This window comes from Sus scrofa, chromosome 9, assembly GCF_000003025.6.
Source record: "Sus scrofa isolate TJ Tabasco breed Duroc chromosome 9, Sscrofa11.1, whole genome shotgun sequence".
NCBI classification, from domain to species: Eukaryota; Metazoa; Chordata; class Mammalia; order Artiodactyla; family Suidae; genus Sus; species Sus scrofa.
Window position 1 is genome coordinate 9,810,708 of NC_010451.4, and position 17,210 is coordinate 9,827,917.

At 54.6% G+C, this 17,210-nt stretch overlaps 1 protein-coding gene across 1 annotated transcript in view; it reads right to left on the reverse strand.

Moving 5' to 3' along the window:
- Positions 216-17,210, reverse strand: part of MAP6 (microtubule associated protein 6) — a 126,729-nt gene continuing 109,734 nt past the window's right edge. Inside the window, 1 exon segment of the mRNA XM_021062525.1 lies at positions 216-1,430. Within this exon segment, the coding sequence (XP_020918184.1) occupies positions 356-1,430 (1,075 nt within the window). The 3' untranslated portion in view covers positions 216-355.

A 17,210-nucleotide genomic window follows, 5' to 3' on the forward strand; every position in this document is an offset into this window, starting at 1 on the left:
CTTGTCCTCCGTCTCCTAGCGTCTCCCACCCACGGTCACGCTGGCAACTCACAGGAGCCGGGGATTTCTCAGATGGCCCAGAAGGATGAACACGGAGGGCTGCGTGCCCGCCCTCAAATGTGCATCACACATGCGCGCGCGCGCACACACACACACACACACACACACACACACACACACACACACCCTCCAGTGGAGCCAGAGAGAGACACTGCTGAGCCAGAGGGACCAGTTTTATTCGATTCCAGCAAGACTCTACAAGACGTGTTTCATGCAGATTAAATATGTGTCTTCGCTGCCCCTGGGGGAGCACCTTCACGGCCAGCTCCTTCTTTGGCATGTCAAGGGGTGAGTGTCAAGGGGAACTCTCAACATATTCTGCGTGGGGGACAGTTGGGATCATGACTGGGGGGGGCTGAGGGCCCTTGGGACCTTGAGTCTTCAGAGGTTCAGGGACCACAGGCCCCTGGTCCTTTGCCGAGGATGGTACCAGAGGAGCTTGATCTTTCAGAGGCACTGGGATTGTAGGAACGGGAGTCTTCGCAGGCTCAGGGACCACAGGACCTTGAATCTGAGGCGGCTCTGGGATCACGGGGCCTTGATCTCTGACTAGGGCTGGGACCACAGGCCCTTGATTCTTTACAGGCGCTGCTACCACAGAGCTGTGATCCTTCGGCAGCTCTGGGATGCCCCCACCTCGATCCTTGACTGGCTCTGGGATCACCAGACCTTGATTCTTTACAGATTCAGAGCGTACAGGACCTTCATTCTTCATAGGTGCTGTGACCATGGCGCTTTGATCCTTCAGATGCTCTGGGACCACGGGGCCTTGATCCCTGACAGGTGCCTGGACCGCAGGGCCTTGATCCTGGGTGTGTACTGGGGCCTCAGAGCCTTGATCCTTGACAGGTGCCTGGGCCTCAGAGCCTTGATCCCTGACAGGTGCCTGGACGGCAGGGCCTTGATCCTGGGTGTGTACTGGGGCCACAGGGCCTTGATGCTTGTCAGGTGCCTGGGCCTCAGAGCCTTGATCCTGGATGGGTGCTGGGGCCACAGAGTCCTTATCCTTCAGAAGCGCTGGTACCACGAAACTTTGCTCTTTAACTGTTGCTGGAGCCATAGGACTTTGATTCTTTAGAGGCACTGGGACCAAGGAATCTGGGTCCTTGACTGGTGCTGAGATCACAGAACCTTCATTCTTTAAAGGCTCAGGGACCACGTGGTCTTCATCCCTAACTGGCACAGGGGCCTTGGGACCTAGATCCTTTAGAGGCTCTGGGACCGAGGGGCCTTGGCCCTTTGAAGGCTCTTGGATCACAGGACCTTGAGCTTTAGGAGGCCCCGAGCCCAGGGGACCTTGATCCTTGCCTGGCTCTGTGGCCACAGGACCTTGAATCTTACGTGAATCCCTGGTGGGCTCCCCCTGGCTCCTGCAGAGGAGAGAAAGGCGGTCACTGTGAGGGCCAGCGCTCGGGCAGGGATGGGGCAGAACACAGGCTGCCTGATAAGTCTTGGCCTAGTGGAGCATGGGCAGGGCAGCTCTTGCTGGAGAGTCAGGAGGGGACTCTGAGCTCCAAAGCCTGAGGACGGAATGTGGGGGTGGGGGTGGGGGTGAGGGGCAGGCGTGGGAGTGGGTCATTCAATGTGATTGCCAATTGATTATAACCTGCACGCGGCACCGAGGGCAGCCCCCCGGGGGACAGCAGCAGTCCCAGCGGGCATCCAGCAGCCTGTCCACCCCACACTCCACCAGGCTGCTCTTCCTTCCTCCGTCCCAGGGGCCCATCTTAGCTGTCCACTCAGATGACCCTAAGGCCACAGTGCTCTTGTTCCCAGGGCCTTCCCAGACTCCTTCCCCTCCCCGACCCCCTTGTTAAGGGCTGAGTGGGGAGGGCAGAGGGTCCAGGGCATGCAGGAAAGAAAGAGGGCAGCGCGAATGTTCCCCGCCCCCCGTCCCTTGCCAGGGGAAAAGTATTTTATCACTGATATTGTTTAGAACAGCTGGCCAGGGTGACAGTAAAAAGCAGACCATTAATTGGTTTTATATTGCTCTTAGCTTCTTTCGTCGCCTGCACCGTGTTTGGTAGGGACTGGTGGGGACTCTCCGTTCAGGCCGTGAAGGGGCCCTGCTGTCCTCGCTCTGTCCCCACTCTGGTTCCTTCTTTTTCTGGACCCTCCCTTGCTCCAGGGCTCTGGGGCTGATTTCCCAGCAACCAAGAGTCCAGGCCTCTAACCAGAACCCTCAGCGGCTGCCCCACCTTCCTCACCCTGGACGCCAGCCCCGCCCCTTGGCCCGCCCACATCGTGGAGAGCAGGTGGCATCACTGACACCAAGGGCAAACACCACCACATTCAGACCCTCCCCCGGCCCCCGCCTGGCCCGTCTAGATTTGTGGGCACGCTGGCAGGCCCGGCTCAGCCGGTGTCACAAGCCCTTGCCCACCTACAGCACATTCCACTTTCCAAAGCATTTTTTTTTTCAAAGCTCATTTCAGCAACTCAGCCACCCTGTGACGCTCGAAGAGCGGGTTTATTGCCCTCAGCTGCATGATGTACAGAAGAAGACACGGAGGCCCAGAGCGGGCAAGGGATGCGGGAAACGAGGGAAGCTGTCTGGACTGCAGCATCTGGGGCTTTCCACTCCTGGGGCCTGTGCTTCTTCGCCTACAGTGCCCGGCGCCCAGGACGTGCTCAGTGCAGAAGCGCTCTTATCTGTTACACACTGTGGCCCATCAGGCCTTCGCGCTTGAAACCGCGGCAGCATTTTAACGGTTCTGATCATCTAAAGCGAACCCAACAGACCTCTGCTCCGTAATGCTTTCTTAGCTCCTTATGCTTTGTTTCTCTGGGCCTCAAGTGTGGCATCTATTTCATTGGGTGTAATGATATCTATTCAGAAATTTATGATGCTTAGAAATTATATGGAGCACCTTGTACCATATCACTATGTGATACTACAATTATTTTTCAATTTACTTAGAAGTTATACATATTTGGACTATTTTTATTGTGACAAGTTATCCCAATCTAGCATTTTTTTTTTTTTTTTTTTTTTTTGACAATATGTAGCATCTTGAGCTACATGGGAACTGACTTGTCTCCGTCTGGTACCCGGCGCTCCAGGTGGCCTGCCTAAACAGCCCCTGTTGATGTCTCTGAGCATCACGGTGGGCAGAGAGGGGCCAGGGTGGCTCCCTGGTTCAACACGACACAGAGCACAGCGGCTCGGGTCACATGACACATCTGGCTGCCATCCGTAGGGCCTTCGTGTTTGTGGAAGGATCCAGGCAAGGCTGGAAGAAGCATGCCGAAGCCAAAGATGGCACTAAAATACCTCTACTCTTTGGTGGTTGGCCAGAGAGGAAAGATAAAAACCTCATTCAGAAGAGAAGCCAACAGGAAATTGATGAGATGAATCCTACCAGGTAGGGAACAGCCTGGGTGGAGTCCCCCCGAAGGGGTGATGAAGCTGAGACAGGAGGCAAAAGAGGTGACTAGGCCTTAACTTGACCTCAGGAGCTTGGCTTGTGAAACCTGTCCCGCTGGCAGGACACGGACTCAGTGTCCCCTGCTGGCCTGGAGATTTAAAAGAAGGCCAGATGGGGAGCACAGGGTGCAAAGTCCATTTCCCTGCTGTCTGCAGCCCTGGCTCCCTGCCCGGCCCTATTTTTCTGCTTAATGAGCACCAGCCTGCTGCAAGCTCACCCCAGCTTTGTTCTGATGTATACCCCATATTGTTCTGGTTCGTAAACTTGTTTACGTAGTAAGAATCTGGAATCGTAGAAAGGTTTAGAATTAAGATTAGAAATGATAAGTAAAATCTAGAATATTGCCTTTTTTTGGTATTAAACTTAGGAAAACTCTGTGTAAATTTTTTTTTTTTTTCTTACAGCATGAATCAGCCTGATGTGGGATCTCAGTTCCCAGACCAGGGACCAAACCTCCTGGGGCCGCAGTGGTGAAAGCACTGACTCACTAGACCGCCGGGAAACTCCTCAAATAGGTTTAGTTTGAAAATACCTGTAATGTGTAAAATTATTTGGGATATTGTATCTTAAAGATTAGTTTTATGATTCCAATATAAAATGTATAATGGAATATTTAATTTAGACCTGTGATTTTAAGTCGGAAGATATAAGACAGTTTTATAAATGTTATAAACAATGATGGAGCTTTTATTATTACCCACTCATTAATAATTTTTAAGCTTTGTTTCAGATAACTTATTTAATTTAAAATATTTAGGAGAACTGAATTAAGTTATAAAATCCTCTTTACAAGAGTTTGTTAAATGTTAAATGGTACTAAATTTTGAAGTTTGTTACTTTCATAAATTAAGTGTTTTTTTGGCTTGTTTTGTTTTGCTTTTCAGGGCTGCACCCGTGGCATATGGAGGTTCCCAGGCTAGGGGTCAAATCGGAGCTGTAGCTGCTGGCCTACACCACAGCCACAGCAATGCAGGATCTGAGCCGCGTCTGTGACCTACACCACAGCTCACGGCAATGCCAGATCCTTAACCCACTGAGCGTGGCCAGGGATCGAACCCGAGACCTCATGGTTCCTAGTCGGATTCGTTAACCACTGCGCCATGATGAGAGCTCCAAACATTTGTTTTTAAAACCAAAGCTGCCTTGGCTGGTTTTTCTATGAACAAACTGCCATCAAGGCTGACGTAAAACTCTCATTGACACTGACTGGTCAGCACTTGGTGCCACGGTGGCCTGCCTGTCTCCCCATCTGTAAAGTGCCCCACCACCCACAGTGCCCTCTGTGAATGAGGCAGAGCTGCCCCCACAGGGTGGAAGCTGGGATGCTTTTGGCGAGCAGAAATGGGCTGGGCTCAGCCCCACTCGGCCCAGCTGCCCTGGGATCTGGTCCAACCTGCCTGACTGAGTCTGGCACCTTAAGCCAGCTGCAGACCCTCTCAAGACAGCATTGGAGACAGGCTCCCCCCCCACTCCCCAGCCTCTGGGAAACTAGCACGACCTGCTGGCTATATCTTGGCTTCTGTGCTGCTTATTGCCCGTCAGATCTTGGGCAATTTCTCAACTTTGATAGACCTCGGTTTCCTCATCTGTAAAATGGGAATAAAAATACAACTGTCAGGGACTCTCAAGATGGAGGACTGGCTGATCCTGTTAGGCAGGGATCTGAAACCATCATCTGTGACAGGCGCACAGACGGGGCTTGGGCGCATCACGGAGTACGCCCGACCAGAATAACTGCGTAACTGCCTGAGAACTGTGCTTGGCACTTGAGCTCCCGGGAGCCTCCCGGTAGCCCTGGCGGAAGGCAGGGGAGGTGGAGGACGGCCTGGCAGCCCTGCCCTCTGGCCGCCCCCCGCTGCTCTACCACACTCCCGGTGGTTCCTTTGCTGCCGCTGCCTGCACCGCCCTCTTGGACCCACTTCCCTGTCAGCCCCCGATGGCTCTGCTCAGATCCCCCCTCCTCTCGAGGTCTGCTTGGGTGCGTCTCGCCAAGATGCTTGTGACTCTGTCTCCCCTGCGGCACGCTTTACGGTCTCTGCCCACATTTCCAGATGCCCTCATCGCACGTCAGCTTCCCCCCATCAGACTGTGAGCTCCCTGAAGGCAGGCTCATCCACCGGCCTGCAGCCCCAGCGCCCAGCACGGTACCCGAGACAAAGGTCTGGTGGAAAGATTTACAAGTTAATTGTTACGGAAGCCTGGTTCACGGTCCATCCCGCGGCCCCAGCCAGAGCCTCGGGGTCATCCTCGATGCCTCCCTCCCTCCCCCGGGCCATCAGCAACCCTCTGTCCAGGCTGCTAACGTTTATCTCCTGAATATTCCCATTTCCTTCCCTCCCTCCCTTCCCCTGCCCGCGGTGCCATCGCTGTCTCTGTGGACCACTGTCTCGGCCCCCTAACTGGTATGCTTGGCTCCTCCTCCAATCCTTTTCTTTTCTTTTGCTTTTTTAGGGCCGCAAGGGCAGCATATGGAGATTCCCGGGCTAGGGGCTGAATTGGAGCTTCAGCCGCTGGCCTACACCACAGCCACAGCAGCGCACGATCTGAGCCGCAGCTATACGTATACTGTGACTTACACCACAGCTCACAGCAACATCAGACACCTAACCCATTGAGTGGGGCCAGGGATCAAACCCGCATCCTCATGGATACTAGTTGGGTTCCTTACTGCTGAGCCATAATGGGAACTCCAATCCATTCTTTATACAGAAGGCAAACCCCTCCCCTGCTGACAAGGGAGCACCCAGAATAAAGAGTAAAACTGTTCCATGGCCCCGCCTCGCTGACCACCTGCGCCTGCTGCCTTCTGGCTCCCTGTGCCCCAGACTCTCAGGACCAGGTTCTGCTCCTCCTCCTGTGCCCTGCTCCCTTTACCCGCAGCGCTGCACATGCTGTCGTCTCCTCCTGGGACAGTCCCGTGCTCCCTCTTCCCCCGTTGATTCCTCCCCATCCTCCCGCTCTCTGCTCAATTTCCCAGGCCCCTGCTACAGGCTCTCCTAGTCCCTGACCCTTTCTTCCTACCCCTTGTCACAGCTAATTACTTACATTCTCTTCCATTAATGTTTTCCCCACTGGACTTCAAACGTTCAAAGGGCAGGACCACGTTAATTTTGTAAATCATTGTCCCTAAGACAGTACCTGACCCAGGGAAAGCCCAGACGAAATGCTGGTGGAATGAATGAGTAAATGACTTTTCTGGGCCAAGCGCTGTCCTATTTGCAAAATATAATGTTCTGAGTTTACAGGAGACATCCTAAGTCTTAGGAACTTATTTTTCTGCCCTCCTCCTGTTTCCATGGCAACAGGCCATACTTCCTGGATACACACGTGCTAACCTTGGATCCAAGCTTTATCACAGTCTGGAAGCAGGATGACCAAGCCCTGCTCAAGATTATCTGGAGAAAGGGCTTCCAACCCTCTCGCTGATTTTTGCCTTGAACACAATTCTAATCCAATAATCCACCTGTGGTTTTTTTTTTTTTTTAATTTATTTTTTATTCCAAACTGTCTCCTGACACCATCGCCACAGCCCAGAGCTGAAGCAGTGCTCCTGGTACAGGGCCCTGCTCAGACACCAGGGACATGTGGGCCCTGTCCTTGAACCCTCTGCTTCGACAGCTTGAAAAAGCCCTGAGGAGGGAAGAAGCTCAGATCTGCTGAGTAATAACACAGGCCAGGCCCGGTGCTGGGTATTTTAACCTAGACCTTTTCTCATCTGGTAAAGAGCAGCTTGCTGGAGGAGAAAGTGCACTGACTGGGCCCGAAAGAGCTGGGTTCGAGGCTGACTCAACTCCCTCCTGGCCACGGATGGCATCGTGGGCATCCAGGCTGCAAGCTTCTGTTTCATTAATCTATAAAGTGGGAATTACAGGCCCCACCTTCTAGGGAGGATTAGTTTATGGGGACACTCATGGCATAACCCCTGGAATAGAGGTGATATATTTAGTAAATGTTAGTTGCAAAGAAGGACTTGGTGATCTGATCCCAGTGTCACTCTATAAATGGGAAACTGGGCCCAGAGTGGGCAAGCAACTCTCCTAGAGCCACACAGCTAAGGAATAGCAGGTCCAGGAATGAAAACAGGCCTCTCGGAGTCTCACTGGGTGGGTAAAAGGGATGGCACAAACTCACTTGAAGCAAAGTTGGGCAGGGGGCGCTGAGAGGGGTCAGGCTGCCTATGCCTCTGGGGCCCTGCAGGGGGAGCAGACGAGGGGCTGGGTGATTTCACGGCTTTGTCTCCTCCTGTCTGCCTCCAAGGGCCCTGTACAGGCGCCCACAATTCCCAGATACAGACAAAGCACCCAAGACCTTATAAAAGATGCAGCCACCTGGGAGGGGGGGGAGTGCCCAGGAAAGCATCTTTGAAAGGCTTGTTATTCCTATGAAGAACTGCAGGAGACAAGGCCTTCTCAGAACAAGAACCCTCGCCCCGCCCCTCTGCCTCCCGAACTCCGTGGCCTCTATTTTAGCAATTATCATGGTGTTTGGTGATTACCTGCCTCTCTCTAGCTCGTGGGCTGTGTTATGCTCATCTCTGCATCGTGAGTTTCTAGCGTCTGGCTCACAGGACCCGGCAGATATCTGTGGGAGTGAGTAATGGATGGACAACTCTTTTCTCTTGACTCTATTTGACGTTTTTTCTCTTTTATCCATTCAGTGAACAAAGTCTGCTGAGCCCGTTGCTCGGGGGGCACAGGTGTGAATGAGCCTCAGGGTCTGCCTCAAGGAACCCCCTTGCATGGAGTGCACACCAGGAACGCTGCAGAGCTACCGGTGCCCCAGGACCTCAGCGCTGGCCCCAAGCCCTCGTCCCATCAGAGGCCTGAAAGTCCCTTGAGGGCATAGCTGTCACTTAGCTGGAGAAGTCCTCCCTCTCTGGTCCTTGGAAGCACAGCTCCGCAGAGCCAATTCAAAGGCACCTAGGCTGGAGGGACAGACCCGAGGGTTGCTGGGTCTCCTGAGCTTGGGCTGCTGTCTGCCTTCCAGATGGCCCAGCACTGCCCACGCTGCCCTGGGTGTGCCCCAGGGAGGCAGCCCACCCTCTGAGCCCAGAGCCGTTGCAGAAGCCCGTGTTTCTGTCAGCCCCTCTCCCTCCCATCCTTGCCCTGATCTGAGTTCTGTGCTCTGGGGCCGCCTTCCTAGAGAGTGGCATGCTGCCTCATCGTGCCCTTATGCCTGGCTTCTCTGGGCAACACATGCCCGACCTGACTCAGAGCCCCCACTGTCCTGACCGCCCTTCTCACCACGATCTCAATTGGCTCCCCTCCCTTGGAAAGTGTGACACCAGAACGAAAGTAAAATCCTATGTGCAGGACACACCTCCTCTGCCCTGGCATCTATACCTCCATTGATAGAACCCTTGCCTGGTCAGCATTTTCTCAGGTACGTCAGTGCTGCCCACACACCACCACCCTCTTCATCTGCTAGGAACACCCTCCCTCCTCAGCAACTAAAGATTCGGTTCCAGGGTCACTTGCTCAGTGAAATCACCCGGACCCTCCACCCCCAGGGGTCTAGCATGGGTTCTCCCGTCTTCCTACAGCCCTGCCCCCGATCCCATCCCCTCGCCCCATCACAGCGGTGACCTGCCAACTGTTTTGTAGCTGCCTCTCCAGATGGGGGCGCTCTGAGGGCAGAGATCGCGTCTGCTTCTCTCCTCTCCCTCCTCCCTCCCTCCTCCTTCCACAAGCATCTAACAAATGCCTGCCCAGGGCTGGGTCCCTGCATGGGGCGAGGAGCCAGAGGGCCCTGGCACGGGGCTGGCACACGCAGGAGGGAAGCTTTAAAAAGAACTCACGCAAGATCAAATGCTAACCACCGCAGTCACGTGACACACAAAGGCTTTTCTATTTTTACCTGCCTTAGCGCCTTTTCGGTCCTCCTAGACCGTACCTGTATGGACGGTTCTCTAAGAGGACTGTCCGTTCAAGGCAGCTCGCTGTAGTCTCGTAGCCGCCCGTCAGCCCGCCAGGCAGGGTCCCTCGCGCCCCGATTTTCCAGAGATGGAAGTGAGGCTTGGCAAAGTCACGCAGCGAGTCTGGGGCAATGTCAAGAGCATAAACTGAGGAAGACAGGCTTTCCTTTCTACACCAGGATCCCTCCTGGGTGTCTTTAACCATAGAGCTTCCACATCTGTCTGCACATGTCTGGACCCTGCCTGGTTCTGCCCGGTCCAGGGGGCTGGAGCCCCTGACCTCTGTAGGGTCCAAGCTCTGAGCTCCCAACAGCACCCCCTGAGAGCTGCCCCTCCGGGGGTCCAACAAGCAGCCCCTCTGCCTTGGCCCTTGCTGCATCCTACAACAGGCCCTCCCTGGTGTATCTCCTGGGGTTGAGCAGACCCTGGCGAAGCAGCTGGTCCCAGAAAGCAGCGGCAGCCTGGTCTAAGAGCGCCCGCCTGCGCCCACACCTGTAAGCCCTACCTGTGCGGCTGCCAGGGGGTCTGCCGGCCCGGGGCCACACAAAGAGCCAGCCAGATGTGGCTCATCAGCACAGGAAGAGCAGCGAGGACAACGCCTAAACAAAGGCTGCCACCACAAGGCTTAATTCTGCGTGTGTGTGTGGGGGGTGGGGGGGGTGGAAGGCTGGAGGGGGGTAGAGCGTAGTAACTGCTGATTGAAGGCAGCATCGTGACCTTCGCCTGACTCCTTCTCCAAAGAGGGTGGGAATGCTCAGGGTCACTGAAGGTTGCGGAGCAAAGAGGGGGCAGGACGAAGAGACCGCCCTCTCAGAAATTCTTTACAGCCGGGATCCTAGAGAAGGTCCCAAGAACTGGACAAAGACTGGGTTTCTGTCACCCAAACCTGGCTCCAAATCCTGGCTCACCACGTACAAGTTGTGTGACTTTGTCATTTAATCCCCGAGTCTCGCTGTCTGTGTCTGGGCGTGAGGATGATGCCTAGAGACCATCGGCCCCACTGGGAGGACGAAGCCGGAATGAGTCTGCAAAGGTCAAATAAGCCGCTAGGTGGCTACAGGGTCAGTTTTCTGCCCTGCGTTTGTTCCTTTTTGCTAAGTGCCCTTTTTGCTGTAAGTGCCCTCCCTATAGGTATAATCTGCTAGGAACTAAATATACTTCCAGTTGTATTTTATATATATATATATATTTGCATTTTAGGGCCGTACCTGTGGCATATGGAGATTCCCAAGCTAGAAAATGAATCAGAGCTGTAGCCGCCAGCCTACACCACAGCCCCAGCAACTCGGGATCTGAGCCTCATCTGTGACCTACACCACAGCTCACGGCAACACCAGATCCTTAACCCATTGATCGAGGCCAGGGTTCGAACCCGCAACCTCATGGTTCCTAGTCGGATTCGTTTCCACTGCACCACAATGGGAACTCCCATAATAAATATTGTAAAAGCTTCCTTGGTTGTTTTAACACCAAGAAGGCAAAGTCAAGGGCATAGCTGGCTTTCGATAAACTGCCAAGAATCTGGTAATCTCACTAGGGACCCTTTTTAAAATGTGAAGTGCTGGACTAAGGCAACCGGACAGTGATGCCCAGTGCTTGCCTAGCTGGGAACTTGTAAGTCAGTCTCTGTCCCTGTCCCCCCTCGACCCCCCCCCCCATCTGAAGCAAAGGATGGGATCGTGAGTCATTACGTGAAAACTGGTTTGAATGTGTCCAGAGGAGATTAATGAAAATGACGGTGTCATTGCAGGCATGGATTCTGCACCGGGAGGTTGACTGGTGCTCAGGGAGGAGGGACCGGAAGGGCTGGGGAGGGGGCAGCAGGAGCCAGTCCTGGCGGGGCTCTACTCAAGTGACGCCTGGCAGAGGGAGTGGATTTGCCAGGTGTAGCTCCAGTACCACCACTCCACCAGGACCCAGGGTGGTGAGTAAGTGGGAAGTGGCGGTCAGCAAATGAGCCGTAAAACGAGCTGTGACCAGGGCGTCCCACTGCCAGTTCACAGAGGCCTGTGCCCACCCTCCCGGGGCCCTTGTAACAGGCCTCTGAGCCATGAATGGGATTTTCTGAGATCAGACCACTTTCCACTGGCAACCCGACGCTCTGGAAACAAACAGATTCGGCTCAAACTATATCCCTTGCCCACCAAATTCCTACTTCTTGAATTTGGGAGTCAGATTTGGGTTGTGATGAATGTATTCTTGTTATCTCTTTAGGATCAAAGAAACCCAGCTAAAGTCACACAGCTAGTAACGAGCAGAGCCTGGGTTTAGAACCAGGATTTTGGCTCTAATCCCCAGCCCTTCTTTCTGCCATGGCCCCTGGAGGGACGGCTCCGATATCAGGGCTCAGGAGCACAGCACTGGGCAGGGGGCAGGGTCAGCCAACCTCTTCAGATGACCTCTAACTGAGAGGCTGTGGTTTTATGACGTCAGGACTGTTTAGAAAAAGTGCCCGTGCAAAGCACAGAGAGGGGCTGGCCCAGAGGCTGGCCGCTGTCAAACCAGCTGCTGACTCTGGGCTCTGCTATTGCCATGACGTTTCTGGAAACCACCCCTCACGTGAGCCGAGCCAGTGATTCGGCAGAATAAAGCCTTGTGGAGGCTCAGCGGTGCCTATGGCAGCAGACGGTAAATATCATCTTTCACTCATTCACTTACTGGTCTTTCAACAAACACCTACAAGAACTGTAGGCACTGAGCCAGAAGCCAGGGCCACAAAGATGAACAGGACTGAGTCCTTGCCCTGGGGGAGCACAGTCTACTGAGGGGACAGACACACAGACACACAGACACACAACACACACACACAGGCAGATGACACATGTGCTGAGGTCCACGATGAAGGACACACGGGGAGCATCTTACCCAGCCTGGGAGGTGCGGGAAAGGCTTCCTGGAGCGGTCCCCTGAGCGGAGTCTTGAAAGATGAGTTAGCCAGGTGGAGGAGCAGGAGGAGGGCAATCTGAGCAGGTGGGGCAGCGTGGGTAAAGCATGGAGATGAGAAGCCGCATGGTGCGCTGAGCAGACACAAGCTTCTGCAGGCCGCGAGGAGCCCACGGATGGTTAAAAGCAGGGCGGGACATGGTCAGAGGTGCGTGTTCTAAAGATCCCTCCAGCAGCTTAAACCAGTCGCAATGGCAGTAATTTGTGTATCTCAGCATCTGATGCTCTCTTGGCCCCAGATAAGATGTCTGGGCTGAGATCGTTACATCCAATGCCAAGTTACCTAGCAACCGAGAGCCACTTACATGAGGACAAGGGACAGAAAGTTCAGCTCAGTCCACTGTTTGACATAAAATGTGCAAGATGGCGGTCTCTGAGCCCATCCCGCCAGTGTCAGGTGGTGGACTCCACAGTTTTATCTCCAGTACCAAATATATTCCTTTCTTTCTTTCTCTTTCTTTCTTTCTGTGGCTGCCCTTGTGGCATATGAAAGTTCCTGGGCCAGAGACCGAACTTGTGCCACAGCGGTGACCTAAGCCATTGCGGTGACAGTGGTGGGTCCTTAACCTGCTGTACCACAAGGGAACTCCCACAAGTATATTTCTTAGGAATGAAAACGGTTGGATCATTCTGTATTCACTAACAATGCATTTTAGCCACCCAGTCAGTTTAGCTCCCAAAGGATATTGGGCTGAGACAACTGGTCAGTTCGGTCCAGATGTTGCGGCCCGTGGTGTGTGAAGACCTGACCCAATTCTGTTCCCCCCATTTCGTGTCTGGTTCCCAAGACTTAACGGGAATCCTAGGTAAGCCTGTAGGGTGCAGAGCAGACGGGGCACCTGCGGTGAGGGTTTAGCTAGGAGTCCGCCTTGTCTGAAACCTGCCTCCCTCCAGGCCAGCCCCCTCCCTCAGGTGACACAGGGAGGCAGCAGACCTGCCCTGTGCTTCTTCCTCCATCCTTCCCAGCCAGGCACACCTGCCTGGCAGGTGCCCTCCTCTCTGAGCTTCCCTCCCGTCTGTCACCTGGGCAAACACCTGCTCACTACGTTCGGGGAGGGGGAGGGGTCAGTGAGACCCCGCAGGATGAAAGGCTTCGCAAGCAATGCATGAGTATAAATTGGTAGAATATTATGGTTTAGGCCTGTGGACTCAAGGTCATTCGACAGCTGGAATTCTTTAAAAGCATTCTTATCAGTGTTTGCCTCAATCAACCTCATACATTGTCAGAGATCAGTGATCAGAAGGAGAACACAGACCGTTCAAGTACCGTACGAGGGAGATGGAAGGGCCGAAATGAGTTCTACTTCGGGTCCACTCCGGGTGCCCTATAGCCATCAAGTCGTTTCCTTCTCACTCTTCTCCTCCGAGGTGAGCATCAGTGTCCTGCTTTTCAGAGGCGGACACCAAAGCTCAGAGAGTTTAGTGAATGACCCAGCCTCGCATCACTGGCACTGGCCTCCATCCGTGACCCTCCTAAAGGCCTAAGGGCTCCACCACTGTGAATGCAGTCACATGCTAAGGAAGAAACGTGCAAGGACGGCACCTCTGTCATTAGAGCGCGTCTAGGGGGGTCCAGGCGTCATGAGCCTCGAAGCGTCAGTGGCAGTGGGACGGAGCGCTCTGGACCACGTGCTGGGTCCTGCAGGAGGGGAGGCCGAGGAGGGTTGCTTCCACTCATTTGAAAGAGCTGCCTCTCCTGCCCTGGTGGCCTCGGCTGCCCTGGCCACTGTCCCTGTCCTGCTGGTCTCAGGTGGGGCTGCGGTAGGGTCTCCCTTTAACGGTAGGTGGTCCTTGGGCTACGGCTTAAAAGAAACTTTTTATACCTGAGGTCCTGAAGATGCAAACTGCTCTAGGACATTTTTGCAGGGCAAGGGCCTTGAGCCCACAGGGACACGCCACGGGAGTTCATCGCCTTTGGGAAGGGGGACTTGGCATTCCCTGAATCAATGGGAAGCAGGCTATACCTTTAAAACCCTAGTGAAAAAAGAAAGACTTCACTAAGAACACACCCACTCCAAGGAGAAATTCAACTGCATTTATAACCAATGTAGCAGTGGGGACCTATTTTAAAACTAGACGCTGGTTGTCACTTGGTTTGCTGTCCCGGGACGGGGGGTGTGGGTAGCAAGGGCGGAGGTTTGCCCCCTGGGTTTCTGGGAGCGGAGCCGAGGCTCTGGCTGAGCCCGCCCGCTGGGTGGTTCCTACCTTCCTGCTTCTCTGCCGACCACCATCGCCTTCTCTCTGATTCCCGGTACGGCTCACCTTCTGGGCTACCGTCAGTGTCTTCAGACATGTGTTTCCTGTGTGTCTTCATCTCTCTGCCTCTCTTTCCACCTCTCCTACCTTTCCACCTCTCTCCATCCCTAGTTTTGATCAAGACAGTTCTTAACAGATCAAGAGAGTGCTAAATAATATACATTTGTGTATGTTTTATTTACTGAACACTATTTGGTGTCTTCCGCCTCAGACAACAGCGAGCACGTGGGTGGAATGCTTGCCGTTCATCTGGAAAACAAATACATAGAGGTTTTTCATATACGTGACCCTTGATTTCTGACACGGCTCCTCCCCAAAGCCTGGAAACTGGGGATGAGCAACAGGATGAGTCCCAGCCTTGAGCTCCTAGCCCAGATCAAGAGAGGACTGGGGTTGGCGGCTGGTATGAGGTGAGCATGGAAAGCACGATGGCAGGAGCATGCACGGGTCGGGGGCAGGCTGGGGTGTGGATGGAGACCCCGGGAAGCATCCGCCTGCCCCCCGGCACCAGGGTGTCCAGGGCACCCTGACCCTCCCCGAGGGAACCACTCCCCAGGCCTTGCACCCCCAGCCTTGCTCCTGCCGCCCCTCTGCCTGGCATGCTGGCCATCCCCGGCTCTGTGCACCTAGTCACCACCTGCCCATCCACTGAGGTCCTCCTGACCCACAGAATCTGCTAGAACAGACTCCTCCTTCATGCTCCACTCCAATCGGAGGCAGGGTCTCAGCCATCCTGGTTCCTTGCTGCAGGCCCCATGCCTGCCTGGTACATAACAGGTATTCAAGCAACATGGGTTGAAAAAAGGAAAGGCTCCCTTGTCTCCCATTTCGGCAGAGGGTATCAGAACAGGCACCCTCGGCCCCGGCTCCGAGGTGCCCACCCTTCCGCGCTCCTCCCGCAGGCCAGCCCCTGTGTGCCCCGCGATCCACCTCCCCCCACTCTCCACGCTTCCCCCATGAGACCTCTGATTCCGCATCCCACCCCCAGGTTAGAACCCTGTCCTCCTCCTGAGCCACCAGCGCCCTGCTAGCTGGCCTGTCGCTACCTTATCTGGCTTCTCTTATGGGGTTTCCACACCCCTGTGTTAGGCGCACACCAGACCGTCTCGCCGCAACCCCCACGCCGACCGGATTAAATGAACGGGTGAGGGCTCGCCCCGGGAGGGGAGAAAAGCCAGAACAGACAGTCCTGCGGGGCCAACGGGCAGCGGGTGGAGGTCAGGGCCCAGCCGCCCGGTGGGGCCAGGCTGTGCTGCTCACGCACCCCCGGCAACGTGCATCAAAACGTTACGCTACCTTGTTGGCCACTGGGTCTCCCGGTCCATCGTCGCCCTTCTCAACACTTAGCTCTGACTGCTTGCGCTCAGTATCTGAGAGGCAAGTATCTAAAAGAGTCAAGCTGCATTCTGGAGAAGCCCAGAGAACCTGCAGGGCACAGCTCATCTGTGGGAGCAGCTCAAATGGCAAAGGTTGGTTCCTTCACCTACTCAGCTGGGCCTTACCGAGGAAATAAGATCAAGAAAGTGGTGTTCGTCTTTAGCATTTATTTATAACTGGAAAAACTGTGGGTTTGTTCATTCGTTTGTTTCTGAGCAAGCACAGACCACAAGCACGTCACAATCAATTGGCTATACATGAATATTTTTGTCATTTTCTTACTAACAGCAGGAATGAAGTAGCACCAGGAGAGGTGTGCGTTACACATACATAGACAATCTGTGGTATGCGACAAAACCCAGGCCACGAAATTGTAATTAGACGCTTCCGGTCCGCCTTGAGAGAGGCAGAGGCAGAGCGGGAGCACCAGCGGCTCATGAGAGGCCGGAAAGGACCCGACGCACAGCTTTAGGGACGGTTTCTGCAGGCGAGTGACGTCGACAGTGGGAAAGCTCCGGCCCTCGCTCCTCTGTCGGTGGTGGGTTGGGGGGGTCAGGGAGCCGGGGTTCGGGGGGGGGAGTGTAGACAAACGGGGGGTGGGGGGAGGAGGAGGCGCTCAAAGCTGGGCCACCGTCAGGAAGGCAACAGCGAACACTGCTTGTGCAGCTGAAATCAGATGCAGTCAGCACTCTGGGATCTGGGACGAGACAGGCTGAGTTTTGTTTGTAAACAGTAGAAATCAAAGCGCCTTCTTGCCAGGGAAGGACACGTTTAAGAGTCAAAGTGAAATCCCAACTGGGTTGTCTCAGCTGGAGGCACTCAAAAGATGGGGGAACTATGGGGGAACTACGGGTGAAAAGACCAGAAGGCGGCCTCCGGCGCAGCTCGAGCCTCCCGTGGGGCAGGGAGGCTCTACAAGTTGGGCAACGCAAACCTGAATCAGACACAGGGATCGAGTCCCACGGAACGCGGCTGTGCTGCTGGGGAGACGGATTTCCACACACCGAGCCCCGGGCTGGGCCCGGGTCAGGCACACAGGCCGTCAGCAAGTGGCTGCCGAGTGACTGGTCCCCTGCGTGTGGTCACATTTGACCTACTTTACTGCACAAAACAGCTGCCTATTCTACAGAGAAACCCAAACCGACTAACAACCTGTCTGGCTAAAGCCACGTGGCCAGAGAATGAACACACGTTGGCAAACTGTCCGGACACAGCGCAGACCGTGCTGACAG